The sequence below is a fragment of the Sinocyclocheilus anshuiensis genome, unplaced genomic scaffold (genome assembly GCF_001515605.1).
Source record: "Sinocyclocheilus anshuiensis isolate Anshui unplaced genomic scaffold, SAMN03320099.WGS_v1.1 scaffold272, whole genome shotgun sequence".
In the NCBI taxonomy this organism is placed as follows: Eukaryota; Metazoa; Chordata; class Actinopteri; order Cypriniformes; family Cyprinidae; genus Sinocyclocheilus; species Sinocyclocheilus anshuiensis.
Window position 1 is genome coordinate 1,886,934 of NW_015554117.1, and position 17,828 is coordinate 1,904,761.

Genomic DNA, 17,828 nt, shown 5'->3' on the forward strand with positions numbered 1-17,828 from the left:
CCCAGATTAAAGTGTCCATTAAATTGAAATCTTTAAATGTATTAATATTTCCAAGAACGTAATACAATAATATACAAAATTTATAACATGAATTTCTGATTAGGGAAATTGACAATATTAATTTTATTTTATTGTATTTCAGCTTTATATAAATTAACAACATTTTTCTAAATAGTTTTGCTCAATTACTATGCATTTTCTCCCTTTTTTAAATTTTTCTAGATAGGAGTCAAAAATACAGTACAAAATTATGAAAGTACTGGACACATTCAGTCCAACTGACTTCCTGTTTGTATTGTCATTTTTCATGCAATCCTGCCTTTTCATTGTGTAATCCTAACTATGTATGATTATATGACATTGTATTATTCGCATTATTTTTCCTGCTGTCACATCAGAACTGAAACTCACTTTCTGCTCACCAACACCGAAATACTTCAAAAGCAGTGATAAATTTCAGAGTTTCGTCTCACGTCATTTAGCAGGAGCTTTTATTTTTACCCAGAGTAAGTTGCAGGGTGCTGATGGCAGGAACAGACCGTCCCGCTGGAGACAGCAGTGCCTCGCTCTGGGGTACAGTGGTGATTGTGTTAGGAGAAACCTAGGAACAAAGCATTTTTCTTCAAGCTGTGTGTGTGTGTGTGTGTTTGTGTGTGTGTGTGTGTGTGTGTGTGTGTGTGTGTGCTGAAGCTGGTTACTGGGCTGAGGATGATAAATGTGAACAAATATGAATAAACAGCATAACACTGTGTCAGCACTAAGAAAGCATGATGCAATGCGACAAAAATAGATTATAATCAACAGTGTGGACAGCTGCATTCATTGTCATGGGAGGGCTCTAGTTTTGTTTTATCACATTACATTTCTCAGTGTTATTATTATAGTATTATTAATTTTATTTTATCATATATATATGTTTTTAGTTAGTTTTTATTTTTATATTTTCTGTTTTTATTTGAATTTTAATTGAAGTTTTAGTTATTTTGTTGTGTTATTTCTTTTATTTCTGCATATTTGTATTCTTTTTTTAGTTATTTTAGTGCATCAAACTAAACTGCCCTGGCAGTTACCTGAAATATAACAAGTTTAAGTGTTTTAAAATTACATTTTATTTCAGTTAACATTTATTTTGTTTAAAATAACAGCTGTTTTTTATGTTTTTGGATTTTGTCAACTATAATTATAATACCCTGGTATGACGCAACAAAAATGGAAACCAATTAGCATAATATTATATCTGTCTTAAATAGTGTACAAGAGCATCATGCATCTAAATTCATATTATGTTAAAAATACTATGTAAAAGGTGACCATATTATTTCTGAATTGTTCATCTGTTTACATTTTCAATTAATATTGACCAACATTCATGCAGAACAGTGTTACTTTAGTATTATTTATATACCGTTATAGTTTTTATTAATATTTTGAATTTTAATATTCTCATTTTGCGTTTATTTTAGTTAACATTTTTATAATTTTGTTTTGTACTTATGTCCTTTTTATTAGTTTTTGTTCTTTTTGAACTATTTAGGTTTAATTTATTAATTTATTTAAGCATATGTCTGTATCTCATTTTTATTTCAGTTTTAGTTTTTGTTTATTTCTAGTTTTAGTGCTTCTACTTAAACTTATTTCAGTTAGCCATTTCTAAGTTTAGTTTTTCATCTAATATTTACATATTTTAAGTTTACAAAAATATTTAAGATTTAAGTACTAATGTAATAAAAAAAAATATTATATTAAATATTAATTTAAATACATTTAAAACTTTTTTTAAGATTTATATATTTATTTATTTCAAATATTAACAATTTAGTTTTAGTTAACGGTAATAACCCTGATGCAGATGCAAACTGAATGTGACTACGAGGTCAATGCTATCGATACATCAGTATGAACTGTATGAATAGTAACGCTCTTTCTCTGATTAGCACCTCGAGAGAGCAAATGTCTTTTTAAAGCTCCCCTCTTCAGCCCTCGTTCTCTTTAATCTGTTGTTCTTTGAAGGATGTTGTTGTCAGATCTGATGTGTGTAAATGTGATTTAGTGTGTCACAGAAAGCCGTTTGTTGTCTTGTCATGTAAAACGCCGCTACATTTGAAAGCTCCGAATCAAGGTGGCTTTGCTAACAGAGAAGATAAATAATTAAACAGAGGAACAGATGATGAAATGAAAGTCAGGTGTCAGTTGCATCAGCGTGTCTGTTCTCCGCACCTGTAGCATCTGCAGGGACAAACTGATCATGAATGGTAGTAGAATTGTTTGATTGAGCAGTAAATCTGTGCTCTGACTCCATCACTAGACTAGCAGTGTCGACCGCTGACTGTCTTCATGTGTTATGAGCAAACTGTTGTATCTCTCAACTGATTTCACAGCCAAAACAAGAGGTTGTTTGTTGTGAATATTATTTTATTAATCAAAGTAATGAAATGTGCTTCCATCTATTTTTTCATTCATCTATTCATCCATCCATCCATCCATCCATCCTTCTATCTATCCATCTGTCCATCTATCATACATTCTCTTTCCATCCATCCATTCCTCCATTCCTACCATCCATCCACCCCTCAATCCTTCAATCGTTTCTTCTGTTATTCTATCATTCCATCCATCCATCCATCCATCCATCCATCCATCTATCCATTGTTCTATCTATCATTCCATCCATCCATTGTCCATCCATCCATCCATCATTTGTTCTATCATTCCATCCATCCATCCATCCATCCATAATTCATTGTCATTCTATCGTTCCATCCATCCATCATTCATTCTGTCATTCTATCGTTCCATCCATCCATCATTCATTCTGTCATTCTATCGTTCCATCCATCATTTGTTCTTTTGATCCATCCATCCATCATTCATATCTGTCATCCATCCATCATTTGTTCTATTGATCCATCCATCCATCGTTCATATCTGTCATCCATCCATCCGTCATTTGTTCTATTGATCCATCCATCCATCGTCCAGCCATCCATCCATCCATCCATCATTTGTTCTATTGATCCATCCATCCATCGTTCATATCTGTCATCCATCCATCCGTCATTTGTTCTATTGATCCATCCATCCATCGTCCAGCCATCCATCCATCCATCCATCATTTGTTCTATTGATCCATCCATCCATCATTCATATCTGTCATCCATCCATCATTTGTTCTATTGATCATCCATCCATCGTTCATATCTGTCATCCATCCATCCATCATTTGTTCTATCGTTCCATCCATTGTTCCATCCATCCATCATTCATTCTGTCATTCTATCGTTCCATCCATCCATCCATCATTTGTTCTATCGTTCCTTCCATCCATCCATCCATCATTCATTCTGTCATTCTATCGTTCCATCCATCCATCCATCATTTGTCCTATTTATCCATCCATCCATCGTTCATATCTGTCATCCATCCATCCATCATTTGTTCTATCGTTCCATCCATTGTTCCATCCATCCATCATTCATTCTGTCATTCTATCGTTCCATCCATCATCCATCCATCATTTGTTCTATCGTTCCTTCCATCCATCCATCCATCCAATTTTCCCTTCTTTTTTGTTCTCAAAGCAATCCTTTTATAAGCCAACATTCTGTGTTTATGACACACTTTGCTTGTATTGTAAAGTAGAACATTTCAATTCATTTTAATCTGTTTAAAATCAAACTCAAGCTGCAGTTTCTCTTTTCTACCTCAGTACAAATTCAATTCAAACTCAGGAATTGAACTGGAGTTTGAAAGCCATTCTCAATGAATGATGCACCCTCGTGCTCTGGTGTGAGAATCTTTAGTGAGTTTCAACAAATTAGTGCTCAGGTATAAACTGCCGTAGAGAAATAGACGGGAGAGATTTTCAGCTTTATTCTGCTAGCGTCCACATCTTGAGATCAGGCTGATGATGATGATGATGATATGTGGAGTGACTGATCGTGAACTGTTTGTTATGGAAATCTGTGTGTCTGTGTGTGTGTGTGTGTGTGTGTGTCTGTGTTGAAGCCAGAGGAAGCATATGTCTGTATCTCTGGGCTGATTATATATTTATTGTATCGTTCTATAAACGGTTCCACTGCAGTGAAGCTTGAACTCTAGCCAGGACGGTTCCTGCAGGATTGTGCTGTGCTCAAACTCTCTCGTCGCAAGGAGGGAGAGATCAGAAGCTGCTGCTTCACTCAGACCTTCAGTGTTTGTGCTGTAATGGGTTTGTTACTCTGTGGGGCAAAATCATTAAACAGTCATGTTATTTCAGCATAAAAATGTACACCTTATTCTCAAACCACCCACATTTCTGTTTAATCTGTGTCATGCATATTTAAATCCCTCATTTCTATGTAAATCAGAGTTACATGGATTGTGCCTTATTTACTAAAGTCAGCGGATTTGACTTTGTGCTGTTCCAGCGGTTATGCAGTGGGTTATGGCTAGTACAGTGGTTAGTATTTACTCAGAGTGTGGGTTATGGTTAGTACAGTGGTTAGTATTTACTCAGAGTGTGGGTTATGGTTAGTACAGTGGTTAGTATTTACTCAGAGTGTGGGTTATGGTTAGTACAGTGGTTAGTATTTACTCAGAGTGTGGGTTATGGTTAGTACAGTGGTTAGTATTTACTCAGAGTGTGGGTTATGGCTAGTACAGTGGTTAGTAAATACTGCAGTGTTAAGTGTAGTATGTTGTTCAGTATCTCTAACTCCTTTTAAAATCACTGTTATTGAAGCAGGACAATATGAAACTAGAACCCTAATCTGTTTTATTTTTTTAATATTATTTATATATTATTTTATATTTATATAGTATTTATTGATATCTTGGAATTAGCTTTTATTTTTATATTTTCAGGTTTCATATTAGTTTTAGTAATTTCATGTGCTTTTGTCATTTTTATTAGCGTTTATATTTAGTAATTTTGTTGTAGCTTTCTCATTTTTCTTTAAAAAAATGTTCGTTTTTATTAAGTTATATTTCAATTTTTTTTTTCTGTTAATGTTTATTTTATTTCAAGTAACAAAAATGTTTACATTTTTTCTTTAAAAAGCTTTAATTTTGAATTTCAGTTTTAGTAATTTTAGTACTTCAACTTCGAACATATTTATTTCAGTTAGTTGCCAAGGCAACATTTACAATTTAACATTTATAATTTTCATTTCATTTCAACTTGATGTACAGTACTAAAACTGAAAAAAAAAATGTATAAAAACTATATGGACAACATGAACAACCTAATAAATATGACAAAAACACACAACAAAATTACTAAAACTTTATTTAAATATAAAAATTAAAATTAATTCAAAATATTTGTAAAAACTTTAATAGGATCTCAAAGTTTTTTAAGTGCAAGTTTTTCATCTAATATTTATATTTTATTTTATTTCAGCTTTATTTAAATTAACAAAAAAATATTACAGGTTTTTGGAGGTGAAGAGAATTGGAAATTTACTTATTTACTAGGTTGCCATATAGAGACCTCTAAAAGATGCACGTGTGTGTGTGTAGATGTGAACACTTGAAACATGAAAGCAAAACTGTATGGTATACAATTATGTGTGCATCTGCTGGATGATTGTGCAAAGGGCCGGGTTTACAGTACTGTGATCGCCATAGAAACAAGGAAGTTTCAGAGTGATGAGACGGAGTACAGAAGTGTACAATCTCTCTCTCTCTCTCACACACACACACACACGGCCCAATCTTGCAGCACACTGCATTATTTAAGCAGAACTCTCCATCTCTGCATAATACATCTATACAGCTGGGACTGAGGCGAGGAAACACACACACATGCATTTTTGTAAATATACACACACTTCTTCATAATTAACTTTCCGTTCACACCCGAAATTCTCTATTGCCTTCATCAGAGCGTGTGAACAAGCAGACAGTGTGTGAATTCGATATCGCTGTCCTGTTACGTAACGGGCCGCGGGCTCTGATGAGCATAAGCTTTGCAGCATCCTGTGAAATAAGTTTGCTGAAGTACTAAAATGACTCAAATTAAAACTGAAAGAAAAAAAATAAAGCTGGAAATGTATATTATGTAAAAAAAAAAAAAAAGAAAACAAATGTTTTGTAATTTTTATTAGTTAAAAAAAATTATATTAATGTGTTTTATTTACATAACAAAATTGCTAGAACTTAAATACATTAAAGCTAAATAGAAATATTCAGAAAAAAACTAATAAAAATGACAAAAAAGCATAACAAAATTTCTAACACTCAAACTTAAATTATAATAAAAAATGTTTTTTTAGTTGTCTATGTATTTTTTTTATACATTTTTATTTCATTTTTTTATACATTTTTATTTTATTGTTATTTTAGTTAAACTAAATGAAAATGAGATGTTGAAACTATAAAATAAGTTTGTTTTTTTATATTTGATTTGGTTTCAGTTCATGTTTATTTTCAAATAACAAAAATGTTTTTGTTTTTACTTTAACTATAATAACCCTGCTTTCATTTATTTCAGCTTTTTTTAATTTTAGTACTTCAACTTCAAACTTATTTCAGTTAGTTGCCAAGGCAACATTTCTAATTGTCATTTAGTTTAATTTGATGTACTAAAAAAACAAACAAAAGCAGAAATACAAATGAATAAAACTGTGCAGACAACAAAACAGCCTGATAAATATGACAAAAACACACAACAAAACTTTTTATTTTTCTTTACAAAAAATTGCTAAAACTTAAATAAAAATACGTTAAAGCTAAATAGGAAAATGTATAAAAGTAATAATAAAATAATAAACACTAATAAAAACAGCAAAAGAGCATAACAGAATTACTAAAACTTAAATACAAAAACTGAAATGATAAAAATGCTAAATAAAACATTTGGAAACTATACTAGTATATAAATAATACTAAAACAACACTACAGAATGTTGTGTGGATGCTCAGGGTCACTCGTGCAGGGATACATTCTCTGTTGCTAGCTGTTGTGGGATTTTTCAGCTGTTTTCTGGTCCAGCAGGTGAAAACGGTGCATCTGATCACTTAAATAACATGATTTGAGCAATCCTTCATGTCTGGAGGACAAACGCTGCAGGAGTTACTCGCTGAAATATAATGCTTTCTCCTAACAAATGTAGATTCATTGCATATTCTAGAATACTTGTTCAAGAATTCCTCCATAGCAACCAAATCCTAATAAAAGAACAGCCTCTCTCTCCCTCTCCTCGAGCGATGTGATGTGATGAGATCTAGTGTGTGTGTGTGTGTGTGTGTGTGTGTTTGAAACATACGACATTAAAATCCGATATGCTTTGTTGTTTTTCTTGAAAACCATGTAAACATATTCATGAGAGTGCGTCTTCATGGCAGCACAAACACGTCGGGCTTATTGCGTTAATATAAATTCCCTACCAATAAATTGAATTTGTAATATGATATGCATATTTGCTTTTCAATTTCAGCGCTTCACTTTTTTCTGTGTGTGTGTTTCAGGTGATGGAGCTCAAAGGTCAGATGCTTCACCTCCCAGAATCCAACTCCATCATGTTTCTGGGCTCGCCGCGTGTTGATAGGCTGGAGGAGCTCATGGGGCGGGGCTTACATCTGTCTGACATCCCTATTCATGACGCCACACGTGATGTCATTCTGGTGGGTGTGTCAATGAAACATCATTAGGCTTTCAATGAGTTTACCGTCAACAGCAATAGAGTTTGGATAATGAACTGTTACTTGATGGAACAATTGTGATTATTACTATTAAAGAGGTCATATGATGTTGCTAAAAATAACATTATTTTGTGTATTTGGTATAATGAAATGTGTTTATGTTGCATCCAGTGCGGACATAATTACTGACTATAATGACTTATACTGTCCTTTTACGCATTGCATTGCATCGTGCCGCGTAAACATAAAACCATGTCTGCATTTGTGATCGGAGAAATGACAAACAACAAGCGCTACTCTACACTGCGCAAAACTCGCGTTTGAATCGTCAGTGGCAAATTCTTTAAATATAAAAAAACGTACTTACAGTCTGTGAGTCAGAACAGCCGGCATTGTAGTCTACTCTCCCAGGATCAGGAAACAGTCCTCCATAAAATGCGTTGCACACATCTGAATATTTGGGTTGAAGTGTTCTGGAACAGTGTTGTAAATACAACTTAACCACTGATTTCTAGTCGTGTCCTCTTTTGGAAGACCAAACAAAGTAGTTTCGCTTTCACAACGAAACAGCGTCACACATGGTGGGCTTGAGTGAGTGGCGTCCGGAGGGCTTGCAGCAACCACATGTGACGATCCCGGGCTGGACTCCGCTTCGAAATGTAATTACTTATTGAACATCGGTGTATTTAATAGATATTGCTATTGTTGTTGTTTTGGCTTTATATCATACTTTATATCAAAAGCCACCTCTCGTCACTTATTTCTTTATTATGAGAAGGATATTTCTGGTTCTGGATGTCAGTGTTGTTGTTGTAAACTTCACTGAAAAAAAAATCGGTGAAACAACTTTCACGTAGAAATTGCTACTAAATTTACAATTCATTTCAAAGAAACAGTAAGCAACACACTAAGTTAAATGCGAAATTTTGAAGTAGAAAGGCTGAAATAGTATTTTCTTGTAAAACATATTTTCTTCCAAAGCATGCTCCAATATATTTTATTTACAACTTTGAAAAATAATTTTTTAAAGTGTAAAACTATAATTAAAGTTGTATTTGATAATTGTAATAAAGCTGAAATAAAATTAGAAAAAAATTATTAGATAAAAATCTTTAACTTAAAAATGGTTTTGTCAAAGAAATAAAGTACAATAAGTTGAAGTACTAAAATGACTAAAAATAAAACTAAATAAAAAGAAATTAAAGCTTAGTATAAATATAAACAAATAATGTTTTAATGTTTAGTTTTTGTTTTTACATTTGTATTTAACTTTAATATATTTTTATTTGCATAACAAAATTACTAAAATTAAAACTGAAATATAAAATTAATTAAACCTATATTTCTATTTAGCTTTAATATATTTTATATTTCAGCTTTAATTTTAGAAATTTACTTGTTTTTTTCATATTATACATTTTTATTTATATAACAAAATTACTAGAACTTAAACTGAAATTATAAAAAAAATGGAAAACATTAAAGCTAAATAGAAATATAAAAAGCCTAATGTTTCGTCATTTAATTTGTTCATTTTTTAAATATTTATATCTAGCTTTAATATGGTTTTATTTACTTAACAGAATTACTAAAACTAAAAGTGAAATAAAAATAAATTAAAGCTAAATAGAAATGTTTTTAAAAATCATAAAAAGAGCATAACAAAAGAAAAGAGCATAACAAAATCACTAAAACCTAAGCTAAAATTTAAATGCAAACTGAAAATATGAAAATAAATGCTAATTAAAATATTAATAAGTACTCTAATAGTATATAAATAATACTAAAATAACACTACTGGACGTTACCTGCCATAATTCTTATCCAATCATTTCTGTAGGTTGGAGAACAGGCCAAAGCTCAGGACGGACTGAAGAAGCGAATGGATAAACTCAAAGCCACCCTGGAGAAAACCCATCAGGCTTTAGAGGAGGAGAAGCGCAGAACAGTCGACCTGCTCTACTCCATTTTTCCCGGCGATGTGGCTCAGAGACTGTGGCAGGGCCTTCCCGTTCAAGCCAAGAAGTTTGATGACGTCACCATGCTGTTCTCTGACATCGTGGGCTTCACGGCCGTGTGCGCGCAGTGCACACCAATGCAGGTCATCAGCATGCTGAACGAGCTCTACACGCGCTTTGACTACCAGTGCGGAATACTGGACGTCTATAAGGTATGTCTGTCTCTTTTATCACACTCCATACATCACTTTAATCAAGACCATCTTAGCAACCACCCTGAAACACTAGTAACCTCCTAGCAACCACCCAGGACACCCTAGCAACCACATAGCAGCCAACTTCGTAGAAACCACCTTGAACATCTAAGCCAAAACATAGAAATCACCTAGTAGCACCTTACCAACTGCATAGAAACCACCTAGTAACACCTTAGCAACTGCACTGCAACACTCTATCAACTGCATAGCCACCCTGAACATGCTAGCAATCACATAGAAACCAACTTTCTAGAAACCACCCTGAACGCTTTAGAAACCATATAGAAACCACCTAGTAACACCTTAGCAACTGTATAGCAACACCTTAGCAACTACACAGAAACCACATAGCAACCTCCTAGAACACCATAGCATATAAACCACCTAGTAACACCTTAACAACTGCACAGAAACCACCTAGAAATCTCCTAGAACACCCTATCATAGAAACCACCTAGTAACACCTTAGCAACTGCACAGAAACCACCTAGAAACCACCTAGTAACACCTTAGCAACTGCATAGCAACATCCTAAAAACTGAATAGTAACCTCCTAGAAAACACCCTAGCAAACAAATAGAAACCACCTAGTAACACCTTAGCAACTACATAGCAACACCTTAGCAACTGAATAGTAACCTCTTAGAAACCACCCTGAACACCCTAGTAAACACATAGAAACCACATAGTAATATCTTAGCAACTACATAGCAACACCTTAGCAACTGAATAGTAACCTCTTAGAAACCACCCTGAACACCCTAGTAAACACATAGAAACCACATAGTAATATCTTAGCAACTACATAGCAACACCTTAGCAACTGAATAGTAACCTCTTAGAAACCACCCTGAACACCCAAGCAAACACATAGAAACCACCTAGTAATACCTTAGCAACTGCATAGCAACCTCCTAGAAATAACCTTATAACCCAACTTAATAAACCAACTTCCCAAAAACCACTCCAAACACCTTAGCAACTACATAGAAACCACCTAGCAACACTTTAGCAACTAAAACACTGAAAACACCTTAGCAGCTGAGTAACACCTTAGCAACCGCATAACAACACCATATTTTAGATTAAGTCTATTTTAGGTATTAGTATTTTTGTTTTGGTGAAATATGACCGTGACATGTTCTTGACTTGTTTAAATTTACAGCACTATATTAAAATACAGATCTGAGAGGCCATCAGCATTTAAAAGCTTTTAACTTTACAAGCTGATCTTTAAACACACACACACACACACACACACACACACACACACACACACACACACACAGTGTAGACCGATATGTGTTCAATGAAAAGGCACTTAGTGAGTGTATGTCAATAAATTGTCATTATAAATGGCGGCCCTCCATTACAGCAAATAAAAGTGTATGTGTGTGTGTGTGTGTGTGTGTGTGTGTGTGTGCGCGCGCGTGTGTGTGTGTGTGTGTGTGTGTGCAAACTGCTGATGCCAGCTCTGATACACACATACAGACACTCTCAAGGTTTGTGTTTTCTGTAGCCTGCATGTAAATGCGGTTTGCTGTTGTTGTGATTCCTGTGCTGGCATCAGTGCGTCTCCAGAGAGAGACAGATTCATATTCATGTGTCTCTCACCTGCTTTGTGTTAAGTGTTATTCATCAGAGAGCGTTTATATTCTGACAGCAGCTGCCTGTGAGCGTCAAGAGGCTGAGGTGTGTGTGTGTGTGTGTGTGTGTGTGTGTGTGTGTGTGTGTGTGTGGGAGCATGCCAACCTGGAGAGGTTCCCGATGACAGGGGTCTCCAGAAGTCCTCATAGTCGGATGAGCGGTCACACACACTGCCCTATAGTGTGTGTGTGTGTGTGTGTGTGTGGGAGCATGACAGGGTGAATCTCACAAAGATACATCTGGGTCGCATTTCACCCCAAAATCAAAAGAAAGAAATATATATTTTGCATTAAACAAGATGATATAATGATATCATCAGATATTTAAAAAATAAGGTGTTAATATGGCATTCTGGATGGATGCTTACAGGCAGAAGAGCCCTAAAAGACAGTAAACCCTCTCTTCTCCACAGATTGAGACTATCGGTGATGCGTACTGCGTGGCAGGCGGGCTTCACAGGAAGATTGACAGCCACGCTAAGCCAATCGCGCTCATGGCCCTGAAGATGATCGAGCTGTCAGAAGAAGTGCTGACGCCCGATGGGAAGCCGATCAAGGTGAATTAAAGGTTATATTTGGAACCAGTGTAATATAATAGCATACAATTTTTAGTTTCCAGTCGGACTTGTAACCCGAAGGTTGCGGGTTCGAGTCTCAGGTCCGGCAGGAATTGTCGGTGGCGGGGTGAATAACCAGCGCTCTCTTCCACCCTCAATACCATGACTGAGGTGAGACCCTTGAGCAAGGCACCGAACCCCCAACTGCTCCCCGGGCCCCGCAGCATTGGCTGCCCACTGCTCCGGGGTGTGTTCACGGTGTGTATGGGTTCACTACTGTGTGTGTGCACTTGGATGGGTTAAATGCAGAGCACTAATTCTGAGTATGGGTCACCTCACCATACTTGGCCACACATCACTTCACGTCTTCTTCACTTCTAATGCAATGCATTTGACTTGATCTTTCTTTTAGATCTTTTCCTCTTGACTGATTATTTGATCAAACAGCCAAAACTTAGGCATTATATTGTATTAAAATAGTATTAAAATTGCACACAAAAAAAAAAAAAAAATATATATATATTTACATTTACATTGAAAAAATAAAATGGAATATATTCAAAATAATAAAATAAATATGATATATTAATAAATGTATAATAAATAAATAATAATTTTTAAAATCTACAGGGGGTCTGAATACTTTCCGTACCCACTGTATATATATATATAAAACCTGTTTTGCCAGATGGATTTAAACCGCGTTTGTCTGTTAGCTTTCGTTCATCGTGCACTGAGCGGTGGTTTAATGTTTCTCGCAGCGAGACACACGTGTGTGGGGTTGTGTTAAGGATCTTGTGTTAACAGCTCCATTGGCAGCACTGGACTCACTGTAGCGACGGAGTGAGAGCGTGGAATCTGGTCGCCATGGAGACGGCGGAACACTCCAAGTGCTTGCAGCTAATTGATTGTTAGATTGTTGCTGTTTTCTCCCATTTAGAGGGAATCAACGAGCGAATGGCTGGGTCTGAGAGGCTCATGTGTGTGTTTAGAAGCGTCTCTAAGCATGTTGTGTCACATCTATATAGTAACAAATGCAGCAATGATTGTGCTTGTTTATTTAAACTGAATGCTTTTGGAATATGATTCTGCAAATGATCTGTAAATTAAAAGTGTGTGTGTGTGTGAACTAAAACCACAAAAAAATGTTAATTGAAACAAAATAAACATTCATTGAATTAAAATATAAAAACATATTTTATTTCAGCTACACTGGAAAAAAATTGGTGTAGGGTTTACTTTGAAAGAATTTCCACTCAGACATTGCTAGTAAACTTCACAAATAATAGAACTAATTTTTACATTAACTTTAAATACTAACATAACTAAAACTAAATAAATAAAAACGAATTAATAAAAATGAGTAAAAGGATATAGACATTTAAAAAAAAAGAAAACTAATAAAAATGACAGAAACAATAAAAATAAATAAATAAATAAAATGAAAATATGAAAATAAAATCTACTTCAAAATAACTAAAACTAAATAAATTAAAATTAAGTAATAAAAATGATGCATACAAATTACATAGACATAAAAATGAAAGCTAATAAAAATGATAGAAACATAAAAAACATTCAAATTAAAGTGAAAACAGGAAATATAAAAACTAAATTTAATTAAACATAAAATAACTAAACTAAATAATATAAACAAATAAAACTATATAGAATTATTAAACCACTGCCCACTGCTCCGGGTGTGTGTTCACTGCTGTGTGTGTGTTCACTGCTGTGTGTGTGCACTTAGGATGGGATAAATGCAGAGCACTAATTCCTAGTATGGGTAACCATACTTGGCCACATGTCACGTCACGTCACAAAAGTAGTAAAAATGACGAACAACAAAATTACTAAACCTTTCAAATTACAGTATTCCTAAGAGATGCTGTTGTAGTCTAGTCTGTTGCGTGATTAACAGCACTGTCAGCGTGACAACAAGGCCATTAATAATATCAGGGTCGTTGCCGTGGGCGACCATGCATCATCATTAAATGTGAGTGTATATTTGTGGACTCTCCGTGACATGAGAGCGGCAATAATAAGATGCCCTTTCCATAACATCGCTGTTTATGAGCGGTTCAGTTCAGATCACGTAATAGGCCTCTGTGTGTGTGATCACCACCTCTGTGCTACTTACAGCTGTGTGTGTGATTCTCATGTCCAAAGCCACGATTAAGTCACTAAAGGGATATTTCACCCAAAAACGAAAAATTGCTAAACATTTACTCATCCTCAGGTCATCCAAGATATAGATGAGTTTGTTTCTTCATCAGATTTGGAGAAATGTAGCATTGCATCAGTGTCTCAGCAATGGATGCTCTGCAGTGAATGGGTGCCGTCAGAATGAGAGCCCAAACAGCTGATAAAAACATCACAATAATCCACAAGTAATCCACAGCACTCCAGTCCATCAGTTAACATCTGGAGAAGACAAAAGCTGAAACACATCCAGCATTAAGACGTTTTTAATTTCAAACCATCACTCCTGGTTAAAATAAGCCCACAATCCATAATCTGATGAAGAAACAAACTCATCTGCATCTTGGATGGCCTGATGGCAAGTAAATCTTCAGCAAATTTTTTTTTGACATTACATCTGTTAGATCCTGGCAATTAAGCAGATAAGTGTGATCTGTTCTGCGCTGCCTTGAGTTTGATTGACAGCTGTCAGTCACACATGCTGCTGGCCTCCTGAATTCATTTTCAGCACTTGTTGTGTGTGTGTCTTGCACTTTTGACAGTATTGGCTATTCTCTAGAGTTGCTATGGTGATGCTAGTGTGTGTGTGGTTGGTTGGTTAGCTAGTCTCAGATGCACATATTAGTTCTCTTACAAAACCTAGATAGAATTTGAAGGCATCAGAGACACAAAGGCTGTTTCAAATGAAATGCCTTATAAGATATCTTGTTTTAGCCATAAGGCAATCCCAGAATGCATTGCCACAAATGAAAGAACAAATGTAATCCAGTAGAGATGTTGCTAAACTAACTAATACTCTAATATGCATGGATTCTGCTGTACATAGCAAGCATGAGTATTGGTTCAAATATTTCCATTTTAATTGCATTGAAAGGTAGCAAGCAGCTCACTAGGATTTGGTAAAGAGCTTATGTTGAGAGAAATATGGACTGTGTATACCATTCAGTACTGAGAAATATTGATAAAAACATTTAAATAAAACACCTTTTACCCAATATTTGTGTTATTGTATGTACTGTTGCATTGGAAGAAATGATTTTCGCTTGTTGTTCAATTAATTACAGTGAGCTAAAGTAACAGTTACTGAACATTTTATGAACTTAATTTCATTGTGTTGTCATATAAATATGTCAAATTGTAGTTTACTTAATTTGTGTTGATACTACATTTTTGTTGCATGTACTGAAACTTCATGGGTGGGATTTTAGCTCCCAGCATGCTTTGCATAGGACTAAATTGGGAGAGTAAATGTTGAAATTAAGTTCTATTTTATGTATTTTCTAATGTTATATTGATGTTGAGTTTGTGTTTGTGTTGTTGAAGATTTTACTGGTTGGTTGTATATTTATATATATATATATATATATATATATATTTAGTTAAGCAGTTAAGTGGATTTTACTTGCAGAAACATCTGCAAAACAAAAAAAATTGTGAATTTCACTTGTTTTTTTCAGTGTAGATTAGAAACAATCTGACAGTCGAGTTTCCTTTGTTATTCACACTGTATGTTGCACATTGCTGCGAATTCTTCTCGACTGAAGAGTTTTGCGACACTGTTTTGCTACTTTGAAGCGATCTCTGCTGTATGCGCTGTATAAATGATGTTTTACTCTCCGTGTCTCTCTCTCTCTCTCCGTCTGTGTAGCTGAGGATCGGCATCCACTCGGGCTCAGTGCTGGCTGGTGTCGTTGGTGTGAAGATGCCGCGCTACTGTCTGTTTGGAAACAACGTCACGCTGGCCAGCAAGTTTGAGTCGGGCAGTCACCCGCGCTGCATCAACGTCAGCCCTACTACATACCAGTGAGAGAACACACACACACGCACACACATTCACACACACCCAGGCCAGCTGATGTGTAACTCTGCTGCAGTGGAGACAGTCACACCTGTTTCTATGGCAACCTGCTTCAGTCGAGATCGTCAAGGACGATACTTTGCAGTCAAGTGCAGCTCTGAAGATCTGCTCACACACACACACGTTTCAAAATGCACCAGCGAGCACCTGTGTTTTTATACATCCACAAACACTCAACATTAATAATCATGCACAGGCGAACAGACACATGTGCACGATTAAACTCACTCAATATGAATAATCAAGCACACATATACACCTACACACACATACACCCACACATGTGCAAGTATATGCATATTAAACACACACACACACATTCGCATATCCATCATTGCATTTCACTTATAGCGTACATTTGGAAACGCAACATGCACCAGGATAACTTTATTTTCACATTAGTATTTTTAACAATTTTAAGGACATGCGTTTTCAGGATTTTGCCAGATTTGTAACCAGAAACAGACAGTGTTTTTAATGTTTGAAAGTAGGGTTTCAACGATATACCGGTATGCCGGTTTATCACGGTGTGAACGTGCACGGTTATCATACCGTGTACATTTGCATATCTACGGTTTAAAAAAAAAAAAGAATGAAAAAAAATCTCACCCGCGCACATGCAACTTATTTCCGCTCGGCTGCTTCACTCTGCATTCACTTGGCTGCTTACACGCACGTGCAGCGGAGAAAATGACAGAGACAGAGATAATATCTAATCTCCATCCCCGCCCAAAAAAAAAGTTAATATCTGCAGTATGGGAATACTTCGGATATTTAAAAAAACAAACGCAGTGTTGTCCTTGAGGACGGATCCCATTTGCAAAAAAATGTGGATGCAAAGTAGCTACAAAAGCAGGCAATACATCCAACATCTTCGCTCATATTCGCGGACACCATCCCTCCGTGCAGATAAAGGTATGTCGCATTAATAACAAGTTATAAGTTAAGGCCGTATGATTTCCGTGAAGCAGAGGGAATCCCGGTGCAGTCGTGAACATGGAATTTACAGTATAATGAGGATGTCACGTAAAACGCGCAATACATAAATGGTGTTTTCAGCTTCTAAGATACATAAACGTGAACATCAGCAGAGCTGCTCTGAGAGAAAATGCAAATAAACATTTCCTAGTTTTATTTGAGAAAAACCATTGTCAAATACACTCTGAAACTCTAAGATAAAAGTTCGGTTTAATTTGAAATTATGACAAATATATTAGCATTGTACAATGTACTTCAAAGTTATAATAACAACAATAATAAATAAAAGTTGTTAAATTTTCATTTGATAACATTTTAAAATGTTTAAAATGTTAAAGTGTGATATAGACATACATTAGGTGTAAAGCTTTATTTTATTTTTTTTTTCAAATGAAATTAAATGAAATTTATTTACTTTCAGAAGGGAGACTTCAATAGTATACTTTCATTAAAATGGTTTCAAGTTTGTTGTAATAAAGGATTTGTTCACTCAAATAACTTGTTCTTGTTCTTTTAAGAGTCATTGTTAATGATAAGAATTATTGTTTAATATATACCGTGATATTTTCTGAGATGATTATCACACCATGAAAATCTCATACTGTTACAACCCTATTTGAAAGTGAAGAATTTGAGATACATTAGTAAATATAAAATAATTATTTTAATTATCTAATATATTTTAAATTATAATTATATAATAATAATATGTTTTTGTCTTGATTGTTATAGTTACAAATATTATAAAA

General features: G+C 34.9%; 1 protein-coding gene across 1 annotated transcript in view; it reads left to right on the forward strand.

Moving 5' to 3' along the window:
• The window catches only part of LOC107669873 (guanylate cyclase soluble subunit alpha-2-like), a 31,519-nt gene that overhangs the window by 11,231 nt on the left and 2,460 nt on the right, over window positions 1-17,828 (forward strand). The window contains exons 6-9 of the mRNA XM_016462297.1: window positions 7,450-7,605; window positions 9,464-9,793; window positions 11,898-12,041; window positions 15,892-16,046. Coding sequence (XP_016317783.1) covers window positions 7,450-7,605; window positions 9,464-9,793; window positions 11,898-12,041; window positions 15,892-16,046 — 785 coding nt within the window. The remainder of the gene's footprint in view (window positions 1-7,449; window positions 7,606-9,463; window positions 9,794-11,897; window positions 12,042-15,891; window positions 16,047-17,828) is intronic.